The sequence below is a fragment of the Aotus nancymaae genome, unplaced genomic scaffold (assembly GCF_030222135.1).
Source record: "Aotus nancymaae isolate 86718 unplaced genomic scaffold, 86718_ANA_hifiasm-v0.15.2.pri h1tg000051l, whole genome shotgun sequence".
Lineage (NCBI taxonomy): Eukaryota > Metazoa > Chordata > Mammalia > Primates > Aotidae > Aotus > Aotus nancymaae.
In genome coordinates, this window is record NW_026988465.1 from 5407125 (window position 1) to 5431021 (window position 23897).

Below are 23897 nucleotides of genomic sequence, written 5' to 3' on the forward strand. Positions count from 1 at the left end.
AGGAGTTCGAGACCAGCCTGGCCAATATGGTGAAACCCCATCTCTACTAAAAATACAAAAATTATTAGGGCATGGTGGTGTGCGCCTGTAATCCCAGCTATTCAGGAGGCTGAGGCAGAAGAATTGTTTGAACCTGGGAGGCAAAGGTTGTAGTGAGCTGAAATCTCACCACTGCACTCCAGCCTTGGTGACAGGGCAAGATTCTGTCTTAAAAAAAAACTTAGAACTTAAAACCAAATCTTTCTATAGTGTTTTAAAATTACAAAGCATGATTTCATTTGATCATTATAATAATCTTATGAGCTACATAGAACCCATAGTATCTCTACTCAACAACATAAACACAGCAGAAATGTTACAAACTGGTCAGGCACAGTGGCTCACGCCTGTAATCCTAGCACTTTGGGAGGCTAAGATGAACACTCCAGCCTGGGTGACAGAGCAAGACAGGAAGACAGGAAGGAAGGAAGGGAGGAAGGGAGGAAGGGAGGAAGGGAAGAAGGGAAGAAGGGAGGAAGAGAGGAAGAGAGGAAGAGAGGAAGGGAGGGAGGAAGGGAGGGAGGGAGGGAGGAAGGGAGGGAGGGAAGGAAGAAAAGAAAAAAGAAAAGAAAGGAGGAAGGTTAAATTATGTAATCATTAAAATTATTTTTTACATATAAATAAAATACATATCAAAAGTGATTTGGCAACTGGGAAATAGAAGCAAAAGTGTTCACCACTAAAAATATCAAAAGAAAGGTAAATAACCAACTCTTACAGAAGCTATATTGAATAGTTAAAAATGTTACAAGGAAACAATTGGGTAACCTAATGTCTAAAGCTCAAAAAGCCCATCAATTCATTTTGGTTTAGGAAGTCCCTTAGATATTTATGGAAAATATACACAAACTTATAAGGTAAAGTATTTATTATTCACATGAGATGAACACAAACTATCAGAAATCTTTGCTATACAAGTTGGGTAGCCACAGTTAAGAATATATTCCCACTCACACACACAATCATAATTTCTTGGTTACAGTATTCGTTCAATGTGTTGGCGATTAATCACATTCCAAAAAGTGTCTACAGTACAAAGGGAATTTTCATTTAAGGCTCCCCTCCCTTTTCACGTGTGGGATATTTTTGGAAGTATTTCTTTTTTTCATCCACTGAAAGAGAATTAAGAAAATTCCAACATGCCTTGGTGTCAGCAAGTGCGCTTTTTAGTCCAGGTAGCAGCAAATGATTGATGAACCTGTCAAGCCTACAGTAGCAGACAGAGAAAGTTGGCAGAAGTTCAGTGTTATTGAAAAAAGTCTCAAATACTTATTTCATCTCCTCTATTAACTTTAATCACATTTTCAACATGCAGCCAAGAATGAAGCTTTGACATTAAGCCATAAATTCAACACAGGCAAGCATTGTCAATTTTATGCAGTTGCCACACTGAGATAACACAAGAGAGCTGGGTATTTTCTTTCTTCTGCCTTTCTTTACTAAAGAGCAAAATACGTGAAAGATTTATCCATACCTCAAATTTGTTTACCCTAAATTTCTTGAAATTATTGCATTTTACTTTTGCTTGGTTTATGGCAAACAAAAAAAAAATCAACTTAGTTCTTCAAGTAGATTTTTTTTTAAAATGGAGTCTCGCTCTGTTGCCCAGGCTGGAATGCAGTGGCGCGATCTCAGCTCATTGCAATCTCTGCCTCCCGGGTTCAAGTGATTCTCATGCCTGAGCCTCCTGAGTAGCTGGGATCACAGGCGTGTGTCACCAAGCCCAGCTAATTTTTGTATTTTTAGTAGAGACAGGGATTCACCATGTTGGCCAGGCTGGTCTTGAACTCCTGACCTCAAATGATCCGCCTGCCTCGGCCTCCCAAAGTGCTGGGATTACAGGCGTGAGCCACTGCACCTGGCTTCAATTAGATTGTTAAATGCAGATTTTTAAAGATCACAGTGATGACAGAATTGGTACACGTTTCATCATAATATACCTGCTTATGAGAACAGACATTTAACACTAAAAAGGGTTTACATTTAACATGGATCATTTGCCATGTGGGCAAACACTTCTGGTTCCTTCAATGCCAGGAACTTTATATGGTTCCAGAAGGACTCCCTGGCAGATTCTGTTGATTACTCATTAAACAGTCGAAACATGTATAGATATTATTTATCTTATAAAGCTTACCCATAGCAAAAGAGACACAAAAATGAGGTAAATACTATGGGCAAGATTATAGTTCTTGGAAAAACTAAATGTCAATTATTTTTGGTAAGCGTTTCCTTCTAAGCATGCTTTAAAAGCTGAAAATAGTTTTGTGCTGGAAGGCCACAAAACTTAACATGTGTGTCTTCTCATCCGTGGAAGCACATGGCATTATGCTGCACTGTAAAATCTGCAACCCTTCCCAAGAGGCAGTTCAAACAACAACATGGACACCTTTGCTGCAGTAGAGATAATGTTTTCATTCTCACCTCTCTGAAATGTGATCTCTGCTCCAAGGACAGCTGGGTTTTTTTTTGTCTACATTACTCATGCAATAGCACTTTATACGTTCTTCCAGCAGCCAAGGAGGCTATGACAGGCAGCTTCTATACCTGCCCATTAAGCCACAATAATAAACTATTGTTAACCCTGTGTAAAAATGGATTACATGATCTTTCTAAGAAGTCTATACCTACAGTTCTCTGAGCTAATCAATGGAAAAGACGATCAATTCTGACTAACAAAGAGTATATTTATTCCATTTTCCTTCCTACTCCCCTTCCAAATAATCATATATAGGCACTTAAAGCTGGAAAGATGTGGCACTCTTCTTTAAACATCCAATCAGGATGACAGTAGAAGCTTCTTTCTTCTGGTGTAAGAGTGCCATTGAATATATTGCTGAGCTTGAAGCAGAGGCTACATGGTTTGAAGGGGATGTTTTTCAGGAGAGAGGTGAACATCTCATTAGTTTGTGATTGTTGTGGTTCAAGTTCTTAGAAGGTTGAAAATTTTGCTAGGTCCTTCTCCATCTCAGCATATTGTTCTTTAAGCCTCTCCATGGCTTTTCTGTGCTCTTCATCCACTTCGGCCCTTTTGTTGGGCTGCTCCTTCATGAAGTCATCCCACTGGAGCATGTGCTGTTTCTCACTAGCTATTAAGTGGTCACTATGAATCTGAGAAAAGAAAATTAGAAAGTCACATGATACTTTCCAGACAATTATTTCATAACTTTATCTCTTGAAACTTGGTTACCATCACAATCAGCTGGTAAGTCACAAGGATAAGACTGTGTTATAATGTCCAAAAAAAGATGACACATTAGAAACATCTAAGGCTTCTCTTACTAAAATTAAACATACATATTCTCATTTCTTAAATTTTAAAAGTGGGCTGGGCATGGTGGCTCACGCCTGTAATCCCAGCATTCTGGGTGACTGAGGCGGGTCGATTACCTGAGGTAAGGAGTTTGAGACCAGCCTGGCCAACATGGCGAAACCCTGTATCTACTAAAAATACAAAAATTAGCCAGGCATGGTGGCGTATGGCTGTAGTCCCAGCTACTCGGGAAGCTGAGGCAGGAGAATCGCTTGAACCTGGAAGGCAAAGGATGCAGTGAGCTGAGATGGCGCCACTGCACTCTAGCCTGGGTGACAGAGAGAGATTCCATCTCAAAAAGAAAAAAGAAAAAAAATTTTTTTAAGTGTCTAGTATCTTTACATAAAATCAAACACAATCCAATATTTCATATTTCTATTTCTCCTCAAATACCATTTAACTGAAGATATTTTTAAACCAATTTTAAAGAATATATGCTAAAAGAATCATTGTTACAAGAAATCAAAATGTCTGTCTTACATAAAATATTTTTAAGTGCATTAAAAAGAATCAGAAATTATTAGTCACTAGAAGAGAACTCAAGAAATCTCCTCTGGGATGGGTACAGTGGCTCACACCAGTAATCCCAGCACTTTGGGAGGCTGAGGTGAGGTCAAGAGTTCAAGACCAGCCTGGCCAACATGGCGGAACCCCATCTCTATTATAAATACAAAAATTAGCCAGGTGTGGTGGTGTGCACCTGTGATCCCAGCTACTTGAGAAGCTGAGGGGGTAGAATTGCTTGAACCTAGGAGGTGGATGTTGCAGTGAGCTGAGATGGTGCCACTGCACTCTAGCCTGGGCGACAGAGTGAGAAAAAAAAAAGGGAGGGAGGGAGGGAGGAAGGAAGGAAGGAAGGAAGGAAGGAAGGAAGGAAGGAGGCAAACAAGCTAGCTAGCTCGCTGGCTCCTCTGGGTCAGTTCTAGTCCTTGAAGCAAATCAGCATCTCAAACATCTGTGTCAAATGTCTCAGTTCTTGAGATGTTCCTTATTACTGCTACATAAGGATGAAAGGTTTTTCCTTTTTCTTTCTGGCACCACAGTAATACAGATAAAACACTGTATAAATAAAAAAGGTATAACTTTAGTTTTCTTCCTCTCTCCAAAGTATAATTTCAATTATTAACTTTGAATATGTACAACAAAAAGCTAAATAGAGTGTGAAAAAATAACTTTATATCCCTATTTCAGCTATTCTATATGTCATTAGCAGTTAAGTTTTGATACAGACTAGGTTCTATTAAACAAACAAAAACGGGAATATGCAAACTATAAAAACCTACAAGGTTGAATCGCTTGAACCTGGGAGGTGGAGACTGCAGTAAGCTGCAGTGGAGACCACACCACTGCATTCCAGCCTCGGTGAGAGAGCAAGACTCTGCCTCAAACACACACACACACACACACACACACACACACACACACAAAATATCAACAAAGCACCTGAAGTCATTGCTAATCCTAGGATGTTAATTCCAGCACTTGAATGAAAAAGGGACATGCAGTATACTCAGATGTCATCCACCAGAAAAACAGCTACTAGGAAAAAGACAGAAACCATCTTCAAGCTGTCTCTCATGTTCTTGCTGTTCTATTTTCTCTCCCATTTGGGTTGGGATAACAAACAGGATGAAGGGCTGAATAAGCCAATGTGCTCCAAGTACCCATGAAATGCAAATTTCTGCTAGCTGTTTTGCATAGCTACTTCTAAAAACCTCTCCTTTAAGATTACATTATTCTCATTTTACAAAGAAATTAAGGCTTAAGGACACTTTTATCCTCCGTGGTCATTCATCTAATAGCTTGCTTGTAGATTCAAATCTAGGTCTTTCTGACACCCAAACCTACGGCTTTTCTATCACAGAGTGCAAATCAGATGTTTCCAGAGGAAGTTTTACATAGCTTGCTAAAAGTCTCTTTCACAAGACAAACGCTCTTGTGAGAGCCTTTTTCCTAGGCTGACCTGAAGCTCCTCAGCACCAAGACTTTCCAATCTCAGACCCATGTCAACTTCTTTCCAATTGAAAAGTCTTGGTCAAACATTCCACTAAAATGTTTGACTGTAAAGGAACAGTCAAACATTCCTCTAAAATATGTCCACAGACCCTTGGGATCTGAACAGATATTACAGTGGTGGGGAGAGGGGGTTAGGGAGGGGTTTACTCATCCAATAAATTCGTTAAACAGGTTAAACAAACCCAATGCATTACTTCTTAACTTTTCAGTTTTATAGATTATAACTCTCCAAAAGATGCATGAAGAGTTTATTAAACTTTTCTGATGGAACTTTTGCAAAAACTGTTACAATCTAAGAGAAAAGCCACAGTCAGACTAGAAAAAGAAAAAATGCAGATAAACTTCATCAAAATGAAATTTATTTTAATAAATACAAATAATATTAAACATGCATATTCAGATGTTATTTAATTGTTCATTTCTTTGTAAATGAAAAGTCATCATTGGCTCAGCTGACCTTGTGATATGGACCACAAGGCGACAGCCGTGTTCCTCTTGCCAACCAGAACGTATTTTATCCAGCTCAGCCCAATGAAGAAAAAGGCAGCCTTGGCAGGCACATAAACCTCTCTTCAGGTTCTGGTTTACCTGTCACTAGTTGCATGATGCTGAGCAAGTTAAAGTTTCTTTAAAATGAGGAAAATAAATTCTTCGCATCCACAAACAATATTTCTGAAGATTAGAGGTAGAGCATGTCAAGTTCCTAGCTCAGTGGCTAAGGAGCTTAATCAAAGGTAAATACTACACAAATCACAAGCGAAGCATCTAGAAGGCAGATCTCTCTACATTTATCCTCCTGCGATTTCAGCTTTTGTTCTTTAATTTTAGTAATTTACTTTTGGCAACAGATTATTGTAGTAATTCAAACAATACAGACAAATCAAGGGCAACAGACTTTCCCTTCCATTTCTATATTCAATTTAATCCTTGATGTAACTATTATTAACCATTTGGTTACAAGAACAGTCTTTAAGATACTGCAATATCTTAGTGAATAAGATATTGCCAAAGATCAGCATTTCTATGGTGTAGTTTCAGAATATTATGATTAAAGATAAACATATTCAAGTGCTTTTTCACATCAGGAATATTGCTTATTGGCCTCATAGGCCAAGTGAAAATAAGATAAAAGGTGACAACTTCCAAATCCAAATGAAAATCTAGTCTTGCTTCCTTATCAAGAAGTTCTTACAATCAATCCATGTTACCTTTTCCTAGTTTCCCACTTTTAATAGTGATTGCAGGGCATTCTTACATTCTTTACAACAACTAGTAAAGAAAAAATGGCAGGGGTGGAGGCAGTGGGGGTTGCCTATACATTCATGTATTGACAATACTGCAGTCTTTACATACAAATAAAACCCAGCTACCTGGAAATAACATTTATCTGAAACTCAGTAGAGAATGTGGTAAGACCTTTAAGTCATCTAAAAGAAGAAGATACTACAAAGTCCATGTACAAATATTGCAGGGTTCATGAAAAGCTCTGCTGATTCTGAACCTATTTGATTTACGTTACATACAATTCTAACCAGCTTAGTTAACTGGTTTCTAAGACAACACCCTATAGCTGATACATGAGAAAAGAATAACAGGCATCGGCCGTATAGCAAAAGAGGAAGCAGACACAAAAACTTAAAACACACGGTATCTCAGGGCAGGTGGTACAGAAACCTAGCTCAGTATTTCTCTCTCTTATTCCCTGATGACATCACCATATTCACAATATAAAATCTGCTATTTTCAATAATGCTTGATTCCTACAAAATTATTCTGTAACATTTAACAAATTTTTAAAAAACATTAACAATACAGAATATATTTTTAAAGATTTCCATCCAAATTAATCAAAGTTCATGGTGACAGAAGACAAGAAGACTCTTGGAGACATGGAGACCTAAAACATCTCCATTAAGGAGATGCCTCAATGTTGCTGACCTCATCCGAGAGGCTGTCCAGCTACCTGGCCCCAGTTAGGGGCAGAGGAGCAGCAGGGGTAGGGGGGATGGCGTGGACATCTTGTCACTTTTTTCCCTGAACAAATACCATTTTCTGAAGCAAAAGAAGTTAACTGTGAACATGTCAGACACCCTTTTCTTTGGGGTAGGCTCCTGCCCTAAGGGCTGTTTCTTCCCCTCCAAAACACTGATTCATTTCCCTAAGCTAGTTACCTCCAGATTCCAGAGGCTCTCCTCACCCCAGCTGAGTTTCTTTAAAAATCATTAAAGGGAATATATCACTCAACTTCATTTGCTGTAATAAGTCTGGAGGGAGAGCCACTAAAACTCCTCAGGTGGCCCAGGGGATTGTCCCCAGGTAGGGGAACAGGGAAGAGAAAATGGTAGCCATTTTTACATTATTTTGTGTAGTAGTTACTGATTCAAGAAACATAAAATTCTGAATAAATGACTTGAAAACTGCCCCCCAAAAATAAAGAAATTTTAAAAAACAGCAAAAAAAAGTAGTTAAAGTTATAAGAGCACTATGCTTAAAGAAGATAAAAACCTTGGCTTTTACATAGAATTACCAAATAAAGCAGCAATTCCACTATTGGGCATATATCCAAAAAAATTAAAAGTAGGAACCTGAGCAGCTATTTGTACACCCACGTTTACAGCAATGTATGCATAATAGCCAAAGGTGGGAGAACCTAAGTGTCCATAAACAGATGAACGGATAAAGAGAATGTGGTCTAAACATACAATAAAATATTACTCAGCCTCAAAAAAAAAAAGAAAGAAAGAAGAAATTCTGACACACGCCACAGCATGGACAAATCTCAACGACATTACACTAAAGAAATAAACCAGTCACAAAAAAGACAAACGCTGTACGATTCTACTTACATGATGAACCTAGAGCAGTCAAATTCTTAGAGCTAGAAAGTAGAATGGTGGTTTCTAGGGGTGGAGAGAAAGGGGAATGAGGAGTTATTGTTTACTGGGTACAGGAGTTTCAGTTTTGCAACATGAAAGAGTTCTGTGGGCTGTGAGTGGTAGCTCATGCCTGTAATCCCAGCACTTTGGGAGGCTAAGGTGGGTGGATCCCCTGAGGTCAGGAGTTTGTGACCAGCCTCGTCAACATGGTGAAACCCTGTCTCTACTAAAAATACAAAAATTAGCCAGGCGTGGTGGCAGGTGCCTGTAATCGCAGCTACTCACTAGGCTGAGGCAGGAGAATTGCTTGAGCCCGGGAGGTGATGGTTACAGTAAGCCGAGATCACATCACTGCACTCCAGGCTGGGCAACAAGAGCGAAACTCCACCTCAAAATAATAATAATAAATCAATTTTAAAAAAAGTTCTGTGGATGGATGGTGGTGATGGTTGAACAACAATGTGAATACAGATAGTGCCACTGAAATGTACATTTTACAGTGATTATGAAGGTAAATTTTATGTTATATGAATTTTGCCACAATAAAAAAATTTAAATCAAGTTTCAGGGGATTCTTCTTAAATGAAATCAAGTGTACTCTTCAAGATAAACTTAGAAAATGCTGACTTTAAAATAAAGAGAAAGTTTATTAATGGCCTATAACTACATACCAAAAGTAATTAACTGTAACAGTGTTATCTCTTTCTACTTAGTAAAATGTATACATTAAGTTACAACAGAGAGAAGTAATAAACTGGCAGGATGCAGGCACACACTCACTGCCCCCCACCAATTAACGATAATGTAAAATAGAAACTAATCCTGAAGACAGGCGTCTAGAACCATGTCTATAAAAGAACTCTGGATTACAAAATAAAAACACACTTCTGCACAGATTCGTCTAAGTCAGTGATTTTCAATGGGTGTGGGGAAGGCATTTTACACCCTCACGCCCAGGAGATTGTTGGTTATTATAACACAGGTCGTGGGGAGGTGCTACTGGCATCTAGTAGGTAGAGGCCAAGAATGCTGCTCAACATCCCACAATGCACCGGACAGCACCCACAATAAGGAATTATTAGGCCCACAGTGTCAACAGTGCTGAGGTTGAGAAACCTTGGTCTAAGGGAAAATTCTCAATAATCCACCTGAGGTCTAAAAGGCCTTTTAGAGCATCTGTCAGGAATATGCATGCCATTAATTTTACATATGCCTTACAGAGACATGGAAAAACTATTTCCTTTGGTAAGGGTGTCAGTATAACAACTACAAAAAATGATTTTATATAGAATATGTACTGATACGTTACTCTGTTTTTAAACTCTATTAAGAACGATGTATAAGCCATGTGCTCTTGCTGTCACGAAAATAATCATAAAGGAGGATAACTGTACCTAATAAATATTTGGGGATGAGAAGAATCAAAAGCATTCACATGTACTTCTAATCTGGTTGAACAGGGCTTCAAAAGTTTGACACCTGTGCATGAACCTAAATTTAAATTATTGACAGGTATTATTAACCATCTCATTGCCACTGGTGGCATAATTTTAAGAGCCAGTGAATTTTATAAGCCAAAAATAATTTTCATTTCACTATTCTTAATGCTAGTGCCCAAAACGCAACTTTGTATTAGTGGTAGTTTTTAAGACATGTGAAATAACTAGGGAATGTGCATTTATTGTTCTTCTGAATGTACTTTTAGATATCAATTGTGGGAAATGTGATTTGCATGAATGACGTTTATCAATTTACTTCCTACATAATTCCACAAATTGTCTTGACATAAAACAACTAATGAGTTTGAGACCAGCCTGATCAACATGGTAAAACCCCATCTCTACTAAAAGTACAAAAATTAGCTGGGCGTGGTGGCGGGTGCCTGTAATCCTAGTGACTCAGGAAGCTGAAGCAGGAGAATCACTTGAAGCTAGGAGGCAGAGGTTGCAGTGAGCTGAGATCGCGCCACTGCACTCCAGCCTGGGCGACAGAGTGAAACTCCATCTCAAAAAAAAAAAAAATTATTATTGATTAATGGCAGTAGTCTATTTTATCTCATTACTACTCCCATCTTGGTTTGTTCTGAGAATCTTTCAAACATATAAAATTAACACTAGGTTGTAAAATGCAGCAGTCATGTCTTTTCTTTGTTTACATTGGCTAGATGAGAAATTAAACCTTACCTTTATAACACACGTGTGTGCATGTGCGCGTATGTGTGGAGTTTGAAACCTCTACCATGCCAAAGTTTCAGAAAAAGCTACATATGGCAGTAAAACAAAAACGTAAAAGAAAAAGACAAAAGAAATAAAGACAAGACTAACAATTTATTGCTCCAATAAGAATGTAAAGAATTTTTACTTTTCTCTGAGCAGAGAAGTACATCTATTTATAACTTTAAGTTGGTTAATTTTATTATCTTCAGAAAAGAAAATCAAGGTAACAAATCTAAGTCTGCTTATAAACTAAGTCTCATAGACTTACCAACTTCTGGTGAAACAGTATATGCTAAAATACTAATTTATAGTATGTATTCTACGAAAATTATTTTAATAATAGTCTCAGACATAGTATCTGTAAGAAGTGTACTTCAGGTCGGGTGTGGTGGCTCACGCTTGTAATCCCAGCACTTTGGGAGGCCGAGCCTGGTGGATCAACTAACGTTAGGAGTTCGGGACCAGCCTGGCCAACCCCATCTCTACTAAAAATACAAAAATTAGCTGGGCATGGTGGTGCATGCTTGTAGTCCCAACTACTTGGGAAGCTAAGGCAGGAGAATAGCTTGAACCTGGAAGGTGGAGGCTGCAGTAAGCCGAGATCACACTACCACCCTTTAGCCTGGGCGATGGAGTGAGACTCAGTTTAAAAAAAAAAAAATGTACTTCATATTAAAATATTCTTATTTCTTGTGGTCACTGTTTTTTAAACCATGGACAGACAGCACTTTTTAATTTGCAAAATCATGAATGGGAAGGCTTCTGAAGTGCTTCACAGACTCTAACATATAGTAGGGCTCTTACCCACACAGTGACCGCCTGTGTCTTAAAGAGTGAGCTGGCAGGAAAATATGCTGCCTTACGTTTCGATAGTGATACACAATTCGCAAAGTAATTTCAAATAATTTTTATAATGCAATTTACCCACCAATCTATCAGATAAGTAGAATAGATAATTATTTTGCAGATGAGGAGCTAGAAGCTCAGGGCTTACAGCTAGTTGATAAAGGGAACCAACACCAGAAATAAAAGAAGCTAGGTATTTCTTATCCAATCTGGTCATCTTCCTACTAGACAGAGAGCTAATACATCACATATAGAAATAATTCAAAGTAACAAGAGAAATTGTTCAAATTATAATGTAAGTTCCTGCTCAAAAATGACAAAAATTGCCATTTTTCAGAAATATAACTGCTTTGATAATGTCTTAGAAAGACAGACCAACTAATGTTTGGCTGCACACCCACTTGAATCTGCTTAAATCACACAGCAACATGTCAGAGAGGGAACACGCAGCATGCAATATGTCTTCATTTTTATTCTGAGAGCCAAGAGAATTGCATGTGTTGAAATGTACAGCCAGTGTTCTATCAGATCATTATTTGGCTTCTCAAAAACAGAATGTTTCGGGTGCTCCCAAAGCAAATTGTTTAATACAGCATTTAAGATCCTCCACGATAATTTCTAGAAACATCCATTTAGACAGTCTACATACCAGTTCCATGAGACAACACTGACTTCTCACATCTTTTGCCTTTGCTTACAATGTATTCCTTGCCCTAGAATATCTCTCTTCTCATCTTCCAGCCACTGAATTCTTACCAATCAAGGTCAGGCTTAAATGTCATCATTTTCCTAATAAATTACTCCTTTGCCAAGATCTCAAAAAGTAATGATGACAGTTCATACTTTATCCTCTATTATAATAGCATGAGTGGTCTGGGACTCCAAGACTTTTAGCTCCTTAACTGTAGGAATTGTCTTAAAATTGACAAAATCAGTCATCCCAAGTGGCACCTAGCAAAGTAGAGGAATTAAAAATATAACTGCGGTCCAGTCTGACACTGTCCACTTACGTGCCCAGCCCTGCCTGCCTTTACATACTTTCTGCACGCTGTGCAAGCACTCCCATCCTGACACAAACTTCCCTGACCACAGCTCTGCCTTGACACTTCATCCAGGAGCTCGGCCATGGTCCTGCTTCCGGACTGGCCTACTGGGTCCCACTATCCTTGGGCAGCCTTCCTACCTGTCTTAAATGTCAAGTACTTTCAATAAAGTGTAAATTATCAAATTGTTGAGTTTTCAAACTTTATATCAACATTTAGACTGAAGCAGAGGGTAAAGAAACTGAAATTCTGAGAAGGTTCATTCCATTATATTTTTATACAGTGACAGATCTGAACTACTATTGTGGATTAACCAAAACACATTCCAGATAAATGGAGACAGTAACATTTGTTGATACACACATATGCAGAAAGGCATTATTTTCAGAGTGACTTAGTATTTTCAATGTTTCTTAATAAGTGTGAGATGTATCTTTATTAGTTTAGAGCAATAAATAAGTTACAAAAACACTTTATGATAACTGCAAGTGAAAAATACCAAATTATCACAGGAACTTAAAATCTTGTGCTATTTTTCCACATCTGAATTTAGTTAACGTATAATTCAAATAAGCAAAGCACTGCCCAGTAAATAATTCAAATACTCCTATGGCTATTCATTAAATAACCTATCCACAGACATGAATGTTCCTTTTCTAGAAGAAATATACATAATATACTCAAGACTTCAGCTCAAAGGAAAGATTTATATCTCCAATCTGGTGGATATTTATTGTTACATGTAAAAGTCTTATTTTCTCTCTCTTCCAGAAGACAAATACCACTTTCAGGAAAAAGATGGAAATGTTGAAAAGGAAGAAAGAAAGTCCTGCAATTTCAATTATAAAAATATTGAATGATAGGACCACGTGATCTCACCTCCTCAACACAACTTCAATGAATTAGCCCTTTTAAAATATGTAAAAATCATTGCATTCAGATAATTTTCTGATCAAAGGCAATTGCTAATAATGATAACAGACACCCAAAACTTATATGCCCCATTATCTAAATGATCTTTTACCTTTTTTCGTTCCTGTTCCCTCTGCTGGAGTCTGTAGACTGACTCATTAGCTGCCTGCACTGAAATAAAAAAGACATAGGTTTTCAGTCAGCAGACTGTGTTCAAGAAAACACATACCTGAGGGAGGACTGTGTGTGGAGAGTATGCGGATTGTTTTAGATCTCAAAAAAACTATGCAGAAAACTGATATTATTTTTATGGTAGTGGGATGGCCAGAGGGGAAAATTAAGTTTTACCAGTACATTCAGGATGTCATAATTAGTATAACCGTAATTCTGGAGCTTTGAGCTACAAGCTGAAGGGCATTTAAATACTAACTCCAATGGCAAACTGTCTACAACCACCTCAGAATTCTCCAAAAGGATATAAAATGCCTGATAAATTTATCACAGCATTCTGATTATGACGTTACATTGTCTGCCTGTCCCCACCGTCCACCTTTTTCTCATTCATACTCCTACTCTGTCAGAGGCAGGACCTGATAACTACATTAGTTTAGCAACTTTCCTCTATTCTTGCCTGGGCTCTCTTCTCTTCTAATTTATCCTGGCTGCCACTGCAAGATTCAACTTCCTCTGGACCATCTCCATTAAGTAATTTCTCTTTCTTAAGAACTAAACTGCTAGTAACAATTATTGTAATTATTTATTGAGTATTTACTAAGTGCTAAGACCTATGTATTATCCCTCTTTTTTATTTATTTTTGTTCTGAGACTCAGTCTCGCTCTGTTGCCCAGGCTGTTGTACAGTGGCGTGGTTTTGGCTCACTTCAACCTCCACCTCCCGGGTTCAAGCAAGTCTACTGCCTCAGCCTCCCAAGTAGGTGGGATCACAGGCGCCTGCCACCATGTCCAGCTAATTTTTTGTATTTTTAGTAGAGACGGGGTTTTACAACGTTGGCCAGGCTGGTCTCAAACTCCTGACCTCATGATCCGCCTGCTTCGGCCTCCCGATGTGCTGGGATTACAGACATGAGCCACTGCGCCCAGCCTGTATTATCCTTCTTAATCTCACTTTCCTATTAGGAAATGATCACTATTCCATTTTACAGATGACAAAACTGAGGTACAGAAAGGTGAAGCTGTCAATCAAGGTGGTTACAAAACTAATAAATATAGGAAACAGGATTTCAAATCAGATCTTTCTGGCTCTAAAAACCTGGCTCTTACCATCAACACTCCACTGCCTCTTTAATTATTTAATCAACGAAAGCAGTTGTAATTCTTCAGTTATTTAAACCTTTTCATCTGCCAGATGCATTTTTTTTTCTGTTCATAAATGTTCTCACTTACTTCATCCAAATAAAGACATGTAGTGTGCAGGCTAAGAGTAAGCCTTAGTCAGTGAAATTTAGGCTCAAGTACTCAGTTGTGTGAATGATCTTGGGCATGTTTGCTTGCTCATTTATTCATTTGTTAAGTGTTTACTGAGCATTTGCTTTCTGCCAGGCACTGTTCTTGGTGGTGCTCCTATCTCTCAGCACCCTAGTTACTCATCTGTAAAACGAACATAACAAGTAATAACAGGGTTTCAGAAGTGACACAAAATTTAAATAAGAACACAGTACATACTATGCTTAAAAGTAAATAGTTTCAATATTAATAATGATAACCACTTAGAGAAGTTCTTTACATAAAATAAGCAGTCAGGCCGGGTGCAGTGGCTCACTCCTATAATCCCAGCACTTTGGGAGGCCAAGGGGGGTGGATCACCAGAGGTCAGAAGTTCGAGACCAGCCTGGCCAACATGGTAAAATGCTGTCTCTACTAAAAATGCAGAAATTAACTGGGCATGGTGGCACATACCTGTAATCCCAGCTACTTGGGAGGCTAAGGCCAGAAAATTGCTTGAACCTGGGAGGCAGAAGCTGCACTGAGTGGAGACAGCGCTACTACATTCCAGCCTGGGCGACAGAGCGAGACTCCATCTCAAAAAAAAAAAAAAAAAAAAAAAAAAAAAAAAATATATATATATATATATATATATATATATATAAAATAAGCAGCAAAGAAATGTTCACTGTTACCAATATTCTATTTATTGTACTGTCACTAAAGAAAATCTTTTCCTTATTTCTTTCCACTGATTAAACTGTTTTGTTTCAAAAGTCCAGTTCAAGGTTTACTGTCTTCATAAAGCCCTCCTGACTGGTCCCTTCCCTCTGAGGATTTTCCCTATTTGAAATTCCCTTATCAGGCGTGTGTGTATCCTACCATTTATTAATATCTTGCATTTGCTGAAATTGGAGGTTTGTCTAATTGTTTTACAATTATGTCTTCCTACCCCACCCCAATCCGGCCCCAACTAGGTCACAAGTTCCACAATAGGCCAGGGACTGTGGATTCTCTGTAAGATAAACATTAGGCCTCTCCCTCTGGGAATATGGCAAAAGAGAAGGATTTTGTGTTCAAAAAGTTGTGTTTTTACCAGTAACCATTAATTTTAGCTATATCAAAGATAATATTTAAGTACTGAAAATTAGGTTCCCAATCATTGTTTTGTTCTAAAAGAAAATATTAAAACAAAACAGGAGTTGATTAGATCTGCCTTCTTTCTGTGGCATATTAATATTACATCATCTTTCCCAAGCAGTGCTTCTATCATTTCCTGGGTTGTTTTTTTTCCACCACTGGCTCTGTGAACATAACTTAAAATCCATTTGGCAGTTAAGAGCTTCATCACTTTCAGAAGATTCTGAGACTAACCTAAAAGAAGAATTACAGGCCTCTGCCTCTTATTTTGTCATTTGTTACGTCCTTTAAAATTGTAACCAGAACGCATCTGACAAAGGTGCACTTTTGCTCCTCATCAGGATTGTTAGGTTTAGACAGAATATCCACTTTTAGAAATTACAGTACTTTTGAAGCAATTCATTTTTAACTCTTTAGGTACACAACAGAAAAGGTTTACTTTCTGAATTTATGAAATTTGCTTTTCTAAAATCGAAGAAAGTCACCAGATTGCACCAAACATTCCCTTTCTGAACAATTAGTGACACCAAGAAGGCTCATTTCTCTGAATCTTCCTATCACATCTGCATTACTTACTGGCTATAACAGTACGAAGCCATTTCCCCTATTGTCTCCGTGTTTTAGGAGACTACATTGACTTAAAAAAAAAAGTCAAGAATTTATCAATTGCTTTTCTCTCAACCAAAAGATTATTCAAGTAGATTTGTGTCATGTACCACAGTTAACAATGTCCTATTTTCGTCACATAAAAGAGAAACAAATTCACTCTATCATGGTATCTGTAAATAAGCCTCAAATACATACATGAGAAAATAATTTCAGGACTTCCAGTTCCAAAATGCGGATATAGAAGCGAGCTAGCTTCACTCTCCACCACAGAAAACCAAAATCAATTATACAGCACCAGCAATACCCCAGAACTCAAACATGAGGATGAGACAGTTCTCAGGGCCACAGAGAAATGAGAAAACTCTGAGGAGACAGGAACAGAAATGGACTTCCATCTCTGTATCATTCCTTCCCCAACCTGCCTTGGCACCAAGCACATGGGAAATTTCCCTGACTCATGGTTTCTACGCAAAAAGTGGGATCATGGTGGACGACCAGCTTCCCCATCATTTTGGGCTCCCTGGGAGGAGAACTGTCCCTGCCTTAACCCATGGAAAACACTATGATACCTGAGGGCAGACATATCCTCGAGACAGCCAGAGAAAAAGGAGAGAGGTGCCACTTTCATCTGCAGCCCTAGAAACTCTGCTCTGTAAGTCAGCCAAAGGAGACACCAAATCAAAGTGGCTGCTCAGCAGCACCACACTGCAGGAGGTTCGTTCCACAGGTCCCCTGGGCATGGAGGCTGCCTAGCCAGCCTTCCCACACTAAGAGGATATCCCTTTGGGGACCTCCCCCATTCAACGTGAGTGGCATTCAATTGTTTACTAGAACTAAGGCAGACTTGGGTTTAAGGCACAGTCTAGTGCTGAAAAGAAGCAGTGACCTACTGAAAGAAAAAAAGAAATCTGCAGGTAAAATACAAAGAATTTCTAAGCAAATATATCCAATAAAAACAGAAATAAGACAGAGGAGATAGGAATAAATAAACAATGCTTCAATGCAAAGACACGGATGTACATCCACAAGAAACAGCAGCAAACAGAGAACGAGGACCTCCCTAAACAGACAAAGTGAGATGGCAATATATTAACTCTCTGACCTACAATGCAAAATAGCAGTTTTAAGGAAACTCTGCAATCTCCAGAATAACACAAAAAAGTAATTCAGAAATTTAACAAAGAGATTAATTTTTTTTTTTTTTTGAGACAGAGTCTCACTCTGTCAAGACTGGAGCACAGTAGCACAATCTCGACTCACTGCAACCTCCATCTCTCGGGTTCAAGTGATTTTCCTGCCTCAGCCTCCTGAGTAGCTGGGATTACAGGTGCCCAACACACCCAGCTAATTTTTGTATTTTTAGTAGAGATGGAGTTTCACCATGTTGGTCAGGCTGGTCTCGAACTCCTGATCTTGTAATCCATCTGACTTGGCCTCCCAAAGTGTTGGGATTACAGGCATGAGCCACCACACCTAAACACATTAAAATAATTTTAAAAAATCAAACAGAAATCTTGGAACTAAGAAACACATTTGCTGGACTCCCAACAGCAGAATGAATCAAGTAGAGGAGAGTCAGTGAGCTCAACAAAAGGCCATTTGAAACTACAGTCACAGAGGAAATAAAAAAAGAGAAAAAATAAAAAGGAATGAAGACCACCTACATGATATAGAAAATTACCTCAAAAGACCAAATCTAAGAATGACTGGTGTTCAAGAGTGAGCAGAGCAAGAGTGAGGCATAGAATGTTTATTCAAAAATAATAATAATAATAACAGAAAACTTTCTAGAACTTGAGAAAGACATAAATCTCCAAGTACAGGAAAGTCAGGGAATAACAAACACCCCAAGGCATTAGAATACTCAGACTCTTAAATCAAGGACAAACAGCAGATACTAAAACAGCAAGAGAAAAGAAGCAAAATGCATATAAAGGAGCTTCAATCAGTGTGGCAATAGACTTCTCAACAAAAACCATACAGGCCAGCAGGGAGTGGGACAACATTTTCAAAGTGCTGAAAGAAAAAACAAACAAAAAAACAACAACAAAAGAACCCCTGCCATCCAAGAATACTGTATCTAGCAAAGCTATCCTTCAAATATGGAAAGAAAAAGGTCTTTCAAGACAAACAAAAGCTGAGAGAATTCACCACCACGAGACTCACCTTAAAAGAAATGCTAAAGGGAATTCTTCAATCTAAATGAAACAACAACAACAACAACAACAACCAAACAAACAAAAAAAAAACCCGCTGTTAAAAATGAAGATTTGAATATAAAAAACCCACTGGTAAAATTAAGTACATGGACAAATCCAGGATACTCCACTACTGTAACTGTGGCGTGCCCTCCGCTCATCACTATTATGAAGCCCAAAGACAAATTTATCAAAAACAATAACAGCTGCAGCAACCTGTTACAAGACGTTCAACATAAAAATATTAATAAGTAAATTGAGACAATAATATAAAGTCAAAATGTGAGGGGGATGGAGTTAAAGCGTAGAGTTTTCTTTTTCATTTTTTTGTTTGTTCCTATTCTTTTGTGATCTAAGGTAAGTTGTCACCTCTTTAAAATAACCTGTTATGTTTTCTGTAAGCCCCATGGTAACCACAATGCAAAAACCTATAACAGATTTACTTAGCAATGAATCAAAACATACTGCTGAAGAAAATCACTTATCCACGAAAGAAGGCAGTAAGAAAGGAAAAGACGAGTTACAAAACAACCAAAAAACAAGGAAGAAAATTACAGCATTAAGTCCTTACTATCAATAATAACACTGAATGTAAATGGATGCATTTCTCCAATTAAAATTTAAGGCACAGAGTGGAGGAATAGAGGACAATGGCAGATAGGAGGCAGGAATAACTTGCAGCTCCCACTCAGACGGACAGAACAGCGTGTGGAGACTCCTCATATCATGAACTTTTGTTCCAATAACTACTGTAAGAACATACCAGGAAAACCGAAAGAATTCACAAACCCTTTGAAAGAAGCAGCGTGCTACCACAGACTCTGTGAGAGCCGATAAACTCTAAGTGTCCAAAGTCTGAGGGGGGGTAAGTTCACCTACGAACACACATCCTCACTGAAGAACCCGAAAATCCAGATCACGGGAGAAGGGTTTAACCTTACCTAGAAGTGAAATGAGTTTAGGAAGCCCAGCAAACGAGAACAGTAAAAGCAGCAGTGGGGAAGAGCCCTGTAGGCACTCCTGGCTGCCAGGGAAGCCATTTCTGACTTTATCTCACAGGAGTCCTTGCAGAGGGCTGCCAGTGGAATTGGGAAAAAAACACAGGGAGAAGGAAACTTCTGGTTGAATTTCAAAATAATTTTGACTGAGCATGAATTTTCCAGGGCGGAATTTTCTGGGGGTGGGTAGTGAATGGGAAGTGCAGATGCAAACACAGAACGGTGGGAGAGGTGAAGCCTGAAAGCCCTGCTTGCTTTCTCAGCAAGGACGCTCACAGCCTGGGGCAAGTTCCCAGCCGTGCTCACCAGCTGCCTGGATATAAACTTGATGCTGTCAGGGGAGCACTGCGAGAGTGAGACTAGCCTTTCTGGCTATGTGGGAGCTGGGTGAGGCCTGTCACTGCCAGCCTTCCCCATCTTCCCTGGAAACTTGTATGATGCAGCAGAGGCAGCCACAATCTCCTTGGAAATGTAACTCCATGTGTTGTAACCGAGCAAGTTAGAAGGAACGCGCCACGCTCAGAGTTCCAAATTAAGAGTCCTTTATTAATTAGCCAGTGACCGAGAGATGGCTAATGCTCAAAATTCTCTCAGCTTCAAGGAAGGGGCCTGATTATCTTTTATACCTTGATTTAGGTAGGGGAGGGGAGTACCTAGCTGAAGAGGAATTTTACAGAAGCAGAAAAGCAGGTTAGAGGAAGGAGCTGTGGGCACAGGTGGTTTCCATACAATTACCAAGAAGGGGGCAATCAGGAGGCTCTTACACAATGATCAAAGAGAAACTTTTTTCTTACAATAGCAGTGGGGAGGTACGCCAAGCAGGATGCGGTACAATGGTTACAAGTGTTAAGAACAGTATGCTTCAATGCTTCTAAGTGCAGTGTGATCCAGTTTTGCACCCAAAGGGGCTGCAGTAAGGAGGGGGAAGCCAGGTTGGAGTTTACAGCTAAAATGGAGTCAGTTATACTAGCCCAGGGTAGGTTGTTACACATGGGCCAGGGAAACACACCCTCATTCCCCACAGAGGCTGCAACAAGTTCCGTCCAAGGAGTCTGAGCTCTGATAGCCTAACCTGCCCCACCCAATGGTCTTTCTCTACCTGTCCTGGTAGCCAAAGGCAAAAGACATAATCCCTTGGGAGCTCTATGGTCCTGCCCCCGACCTGAGAAACCCAAGTACTTATCCAGGCAACCCTAGGTATCCTCCTCATACTAGCAAAGCTGATGCTCTCTTGAAAGTGCCACCTCCCGGCTGAAGGCTAACCAACACAAACTACAGCAACTTATAAAAGAACAACCCTGCCTCCAAAAAGGAGAAAATAAGAGCTACTTCCACCACCAGTAACATCCTGGCTAACCAGAGGTCCTGAGTCTGTCCATGTGACAACTTTTACTGCCAGCACAACCAGCATACGAGAAAACGAGTGCACTAAACAAAACAATAACCACGGTCCCACACAGAGTCCAACTCACTCCCTGCTACCTACAGCGGAACAGGTACTGGTATTCATGGCTGAGAGACCTGAGACAGACCACATCACAGGACTCTTTGCAGACATTCATTCCCCAATATCAGCCCAGAGCCCAGTAGCACCACTGGATGGCTAGACCTAGAAGAGAAATAATCACTGAAGTCTGGCTTTCAGGAAGCCCCATCCCTAGGGGAAGGGGAGAGCACCACATCAAGGGAGTAACCCATGGGACAAAAGAATCTGAACAGCAGCCCTTGAGCCCCAGATCTTTCCTCTGACACAGTCTACCCAAATGAGAAGGAATCAGAAAAAAATTCTGGTAATATGACAAAACACAGTTCTTAACACCTCCAAAAGATCACACTAGCTCACCAGCAATGGATTCAAACCAAGAAGAGATTTCTCAATTGCCAGAAAAATAATTCAGAAGGTTGATTATTAAGCTACTCAAACATGCAGCAGAGAAAGGTGAATACCAATTTAAAGAAATTTAAAGTGTTACAGGATATGAAATGGAAAAATCTCCAGAGAAATAAGTAGAATAATTAAAAAACAATCACAACTTCTGGAAATGAAGAACACACTCCGAGAAATCCAGAATACACCAGAGAGTCTCAACAATAGAATCAAACAAGTAGAGGAAAGAACTTCAGAGCTCAAAGATAAGGCTTTTGAATGAACCCCATATGATAGAGACAAAAAAGAATTAAAAAACAACAACAACAGCAGCAACAAAAAAACTATGCCTTCAAGAAGTCTGGGATTATGTTAAATGACTAAACCTAAGAATAACTGATGTTCCTGAAGAAGAAGAGAAATCAAAACATTTGGAAAACATATTTGAGGGAATAATCGAGGAAAACTTCTGGCTTCGCTAGAGATCTAGATGTTATATGTAAATTTTTGGTGCCACAAAAGAAGTAGCATTCAAATATAAATTTCCTCAGCAAGGCAATTTACTATCTATAGAAGGGTGCATCTCACAGATGGAGCAATGGTGAACACACACCTGGATAAGGGAGGGGAGGGGGTTCTTATGCCTGATGCAGGTAGCCCCTACTGCTGTGTAGTCCCCTATTGGCTAGCATTAGACAGCACAGTCTAAGCTAATTCCAATTGGCTATTTTAAAGCAGGGGTATGAGCCAGAGTGGTGGGGTGGGTAGTTTAGCGGGAAGGATGGTTACGGGACAGGTCAGAGCAGGTGACCGGGGTGAGTGAGCTCAAAGCAGGTGCCCAGGGCAGGTGACTGGAGCAGGTAACCAGGATGAGTCAGGACAGAGCAGGGGACTAGGGGAACAGATGTGAACTACTGATTAGAACTGGTGGAAAGGCTGTTTACTGAAACCACAAGGAAGTTTAAAATGGAGAATTATAAGAGAGCTGAACATACTGACATACTGATTCTTTGAAGAGAAACTTGGAGTTCACTATATCTAACACAGACATCCAAATACAAGAAGCTCAAAGAACAGCTGGGAAATTCATTGCAAAAAGATCATCACCTAGGCACACAGTCATCAGGTTATCTAAAGTCAAGATGAAGAAAAGAATCTTAAAAGCAGTGAGGCAAAAGCATCAGGTAACCTATAAAGAAAAACCTATCAGATTAACAGCCGATTTCTCAGCAAGAACCATACAAGCTAAAAAGGGTTGGGGCCCCATCTTTAGCCTCCTTAAAAAAACAATTAGTCAAGAATAATTTTGTAGCCAGTGAACCTAAGCTTCCTAAATGAAGAAAGATAGTCTTTTTTCAGACAAACAAATGCTGAGAGAATTTGCCACTACCAAGCCAACATTACAAGAACTGTTAAAAGGAGCCCTAAATCTCGAACCAGAACTTTAAAATACACCAAAATAGAAACTTCTTAGAACATAAATCTCGCAGGACCTATAAAACAATAATACAATGAATAAACAACAACAAGGTATTCAGGCACTAGCACAATGAATAGAATAGTACCTCACACCTCAGTACTAACACTGAATGTAAATGGCTTAAATGTTCCACTGAAAAGACACAGAACCGCAGAATGAGCAAGAATTCACCAAGAAGGATCTTCTGTCTTTAAGAGACTCACCTGGTGGGGCGTGGTGGCTCAAGCCTGTAATCCCAGCACTTTGGGAGGCCAAGGCGGGTGGATCACGAGGTCAAGAGATCGAGACCATCCTGGTCAACGTGGTGAAACCCCGTCTCTACTAAAAATACAAAAAATTAGCTGGGCATAGTGGCGCGTGCCTGTAATCCCAGCTACTCGGGAGGCTGAGGCAGGAGAATTGCCTGAACCCAGGAGGCAGAGGTTGTGGTGAGCCGAGATCGTGCCATTGCACTCCAGCCTGGGTAACAAGAGCGAAACTCTGTCTCAAAAAAAAAAAAAAAAAAAAAAAAGAGACACACCTAACACTTAAGTACACAAATAAACTTAAGGAAAAGGGGTGGAAGAAGATATTCCAGGCAAATTGACACCAAAAGCAAGCAGGAATAGCAATTCTTGTATTAGACAAAACAGACTTTAAAGTAACATCAGTTTAAAAAGACAAAGAGGGACATTATACAATGATAAAAGGTCTAGTCCAACAGGAAAATATCAGAACCCTATATATGCACCTAACACTGGAGCTCCCAAATTTATAAAACAATTACCACTGGACCTAAGAACTGCGATAGCAACACAATAATAATGGGGGACTTCAATACTCCACTGATAGCACTAGACAAGACATCAAGACAGAAAGTCAAGAAACAATGAACTAAAACTATACCCTAGAATAAAGGGAC

The 23897-nt window shown here is 39.3% G+C and overlaps 1 protein-coding gene across 4 annotated transcripts in view; it reads right to left on the reverse strand.

The window, feature by feature from the left end:
• BLOC1S5 (biogenesis of lysosomal organelles complex 1 subunit 5) overlaps positions 1 to 23897 on the reverse strand; it is a 479535-nt gene that overhangs the window by 415019 nt on the left and 40619 nt on the right. For 2 of the 4 annotated variants that reach the window (XM_021672672.2, XM_012440293.3), the window contains 2 exons: positions 13374 to 13432; positions 890 to 3150 (listed from right to left, as the gene is read on the reverse strand). In XM_021672672.2, coding sequence (XP_021528347.1) covers positions 3132 to 3150; positions 13374 to 13432 — 78 coding nt within the window. In that variant the 3' untranslated portion in view covers positions 890 to 3131. Of the gene's footprint in view, positions 1 to 889; positions 3151 to 8214; positions 8269 to 13373; positions 13433 to 23897 lie in introns of those variants that run through there. The other 2 variants (XM_064362967.1, XM_064362968.1) reach the window with 2 other exon arrangements.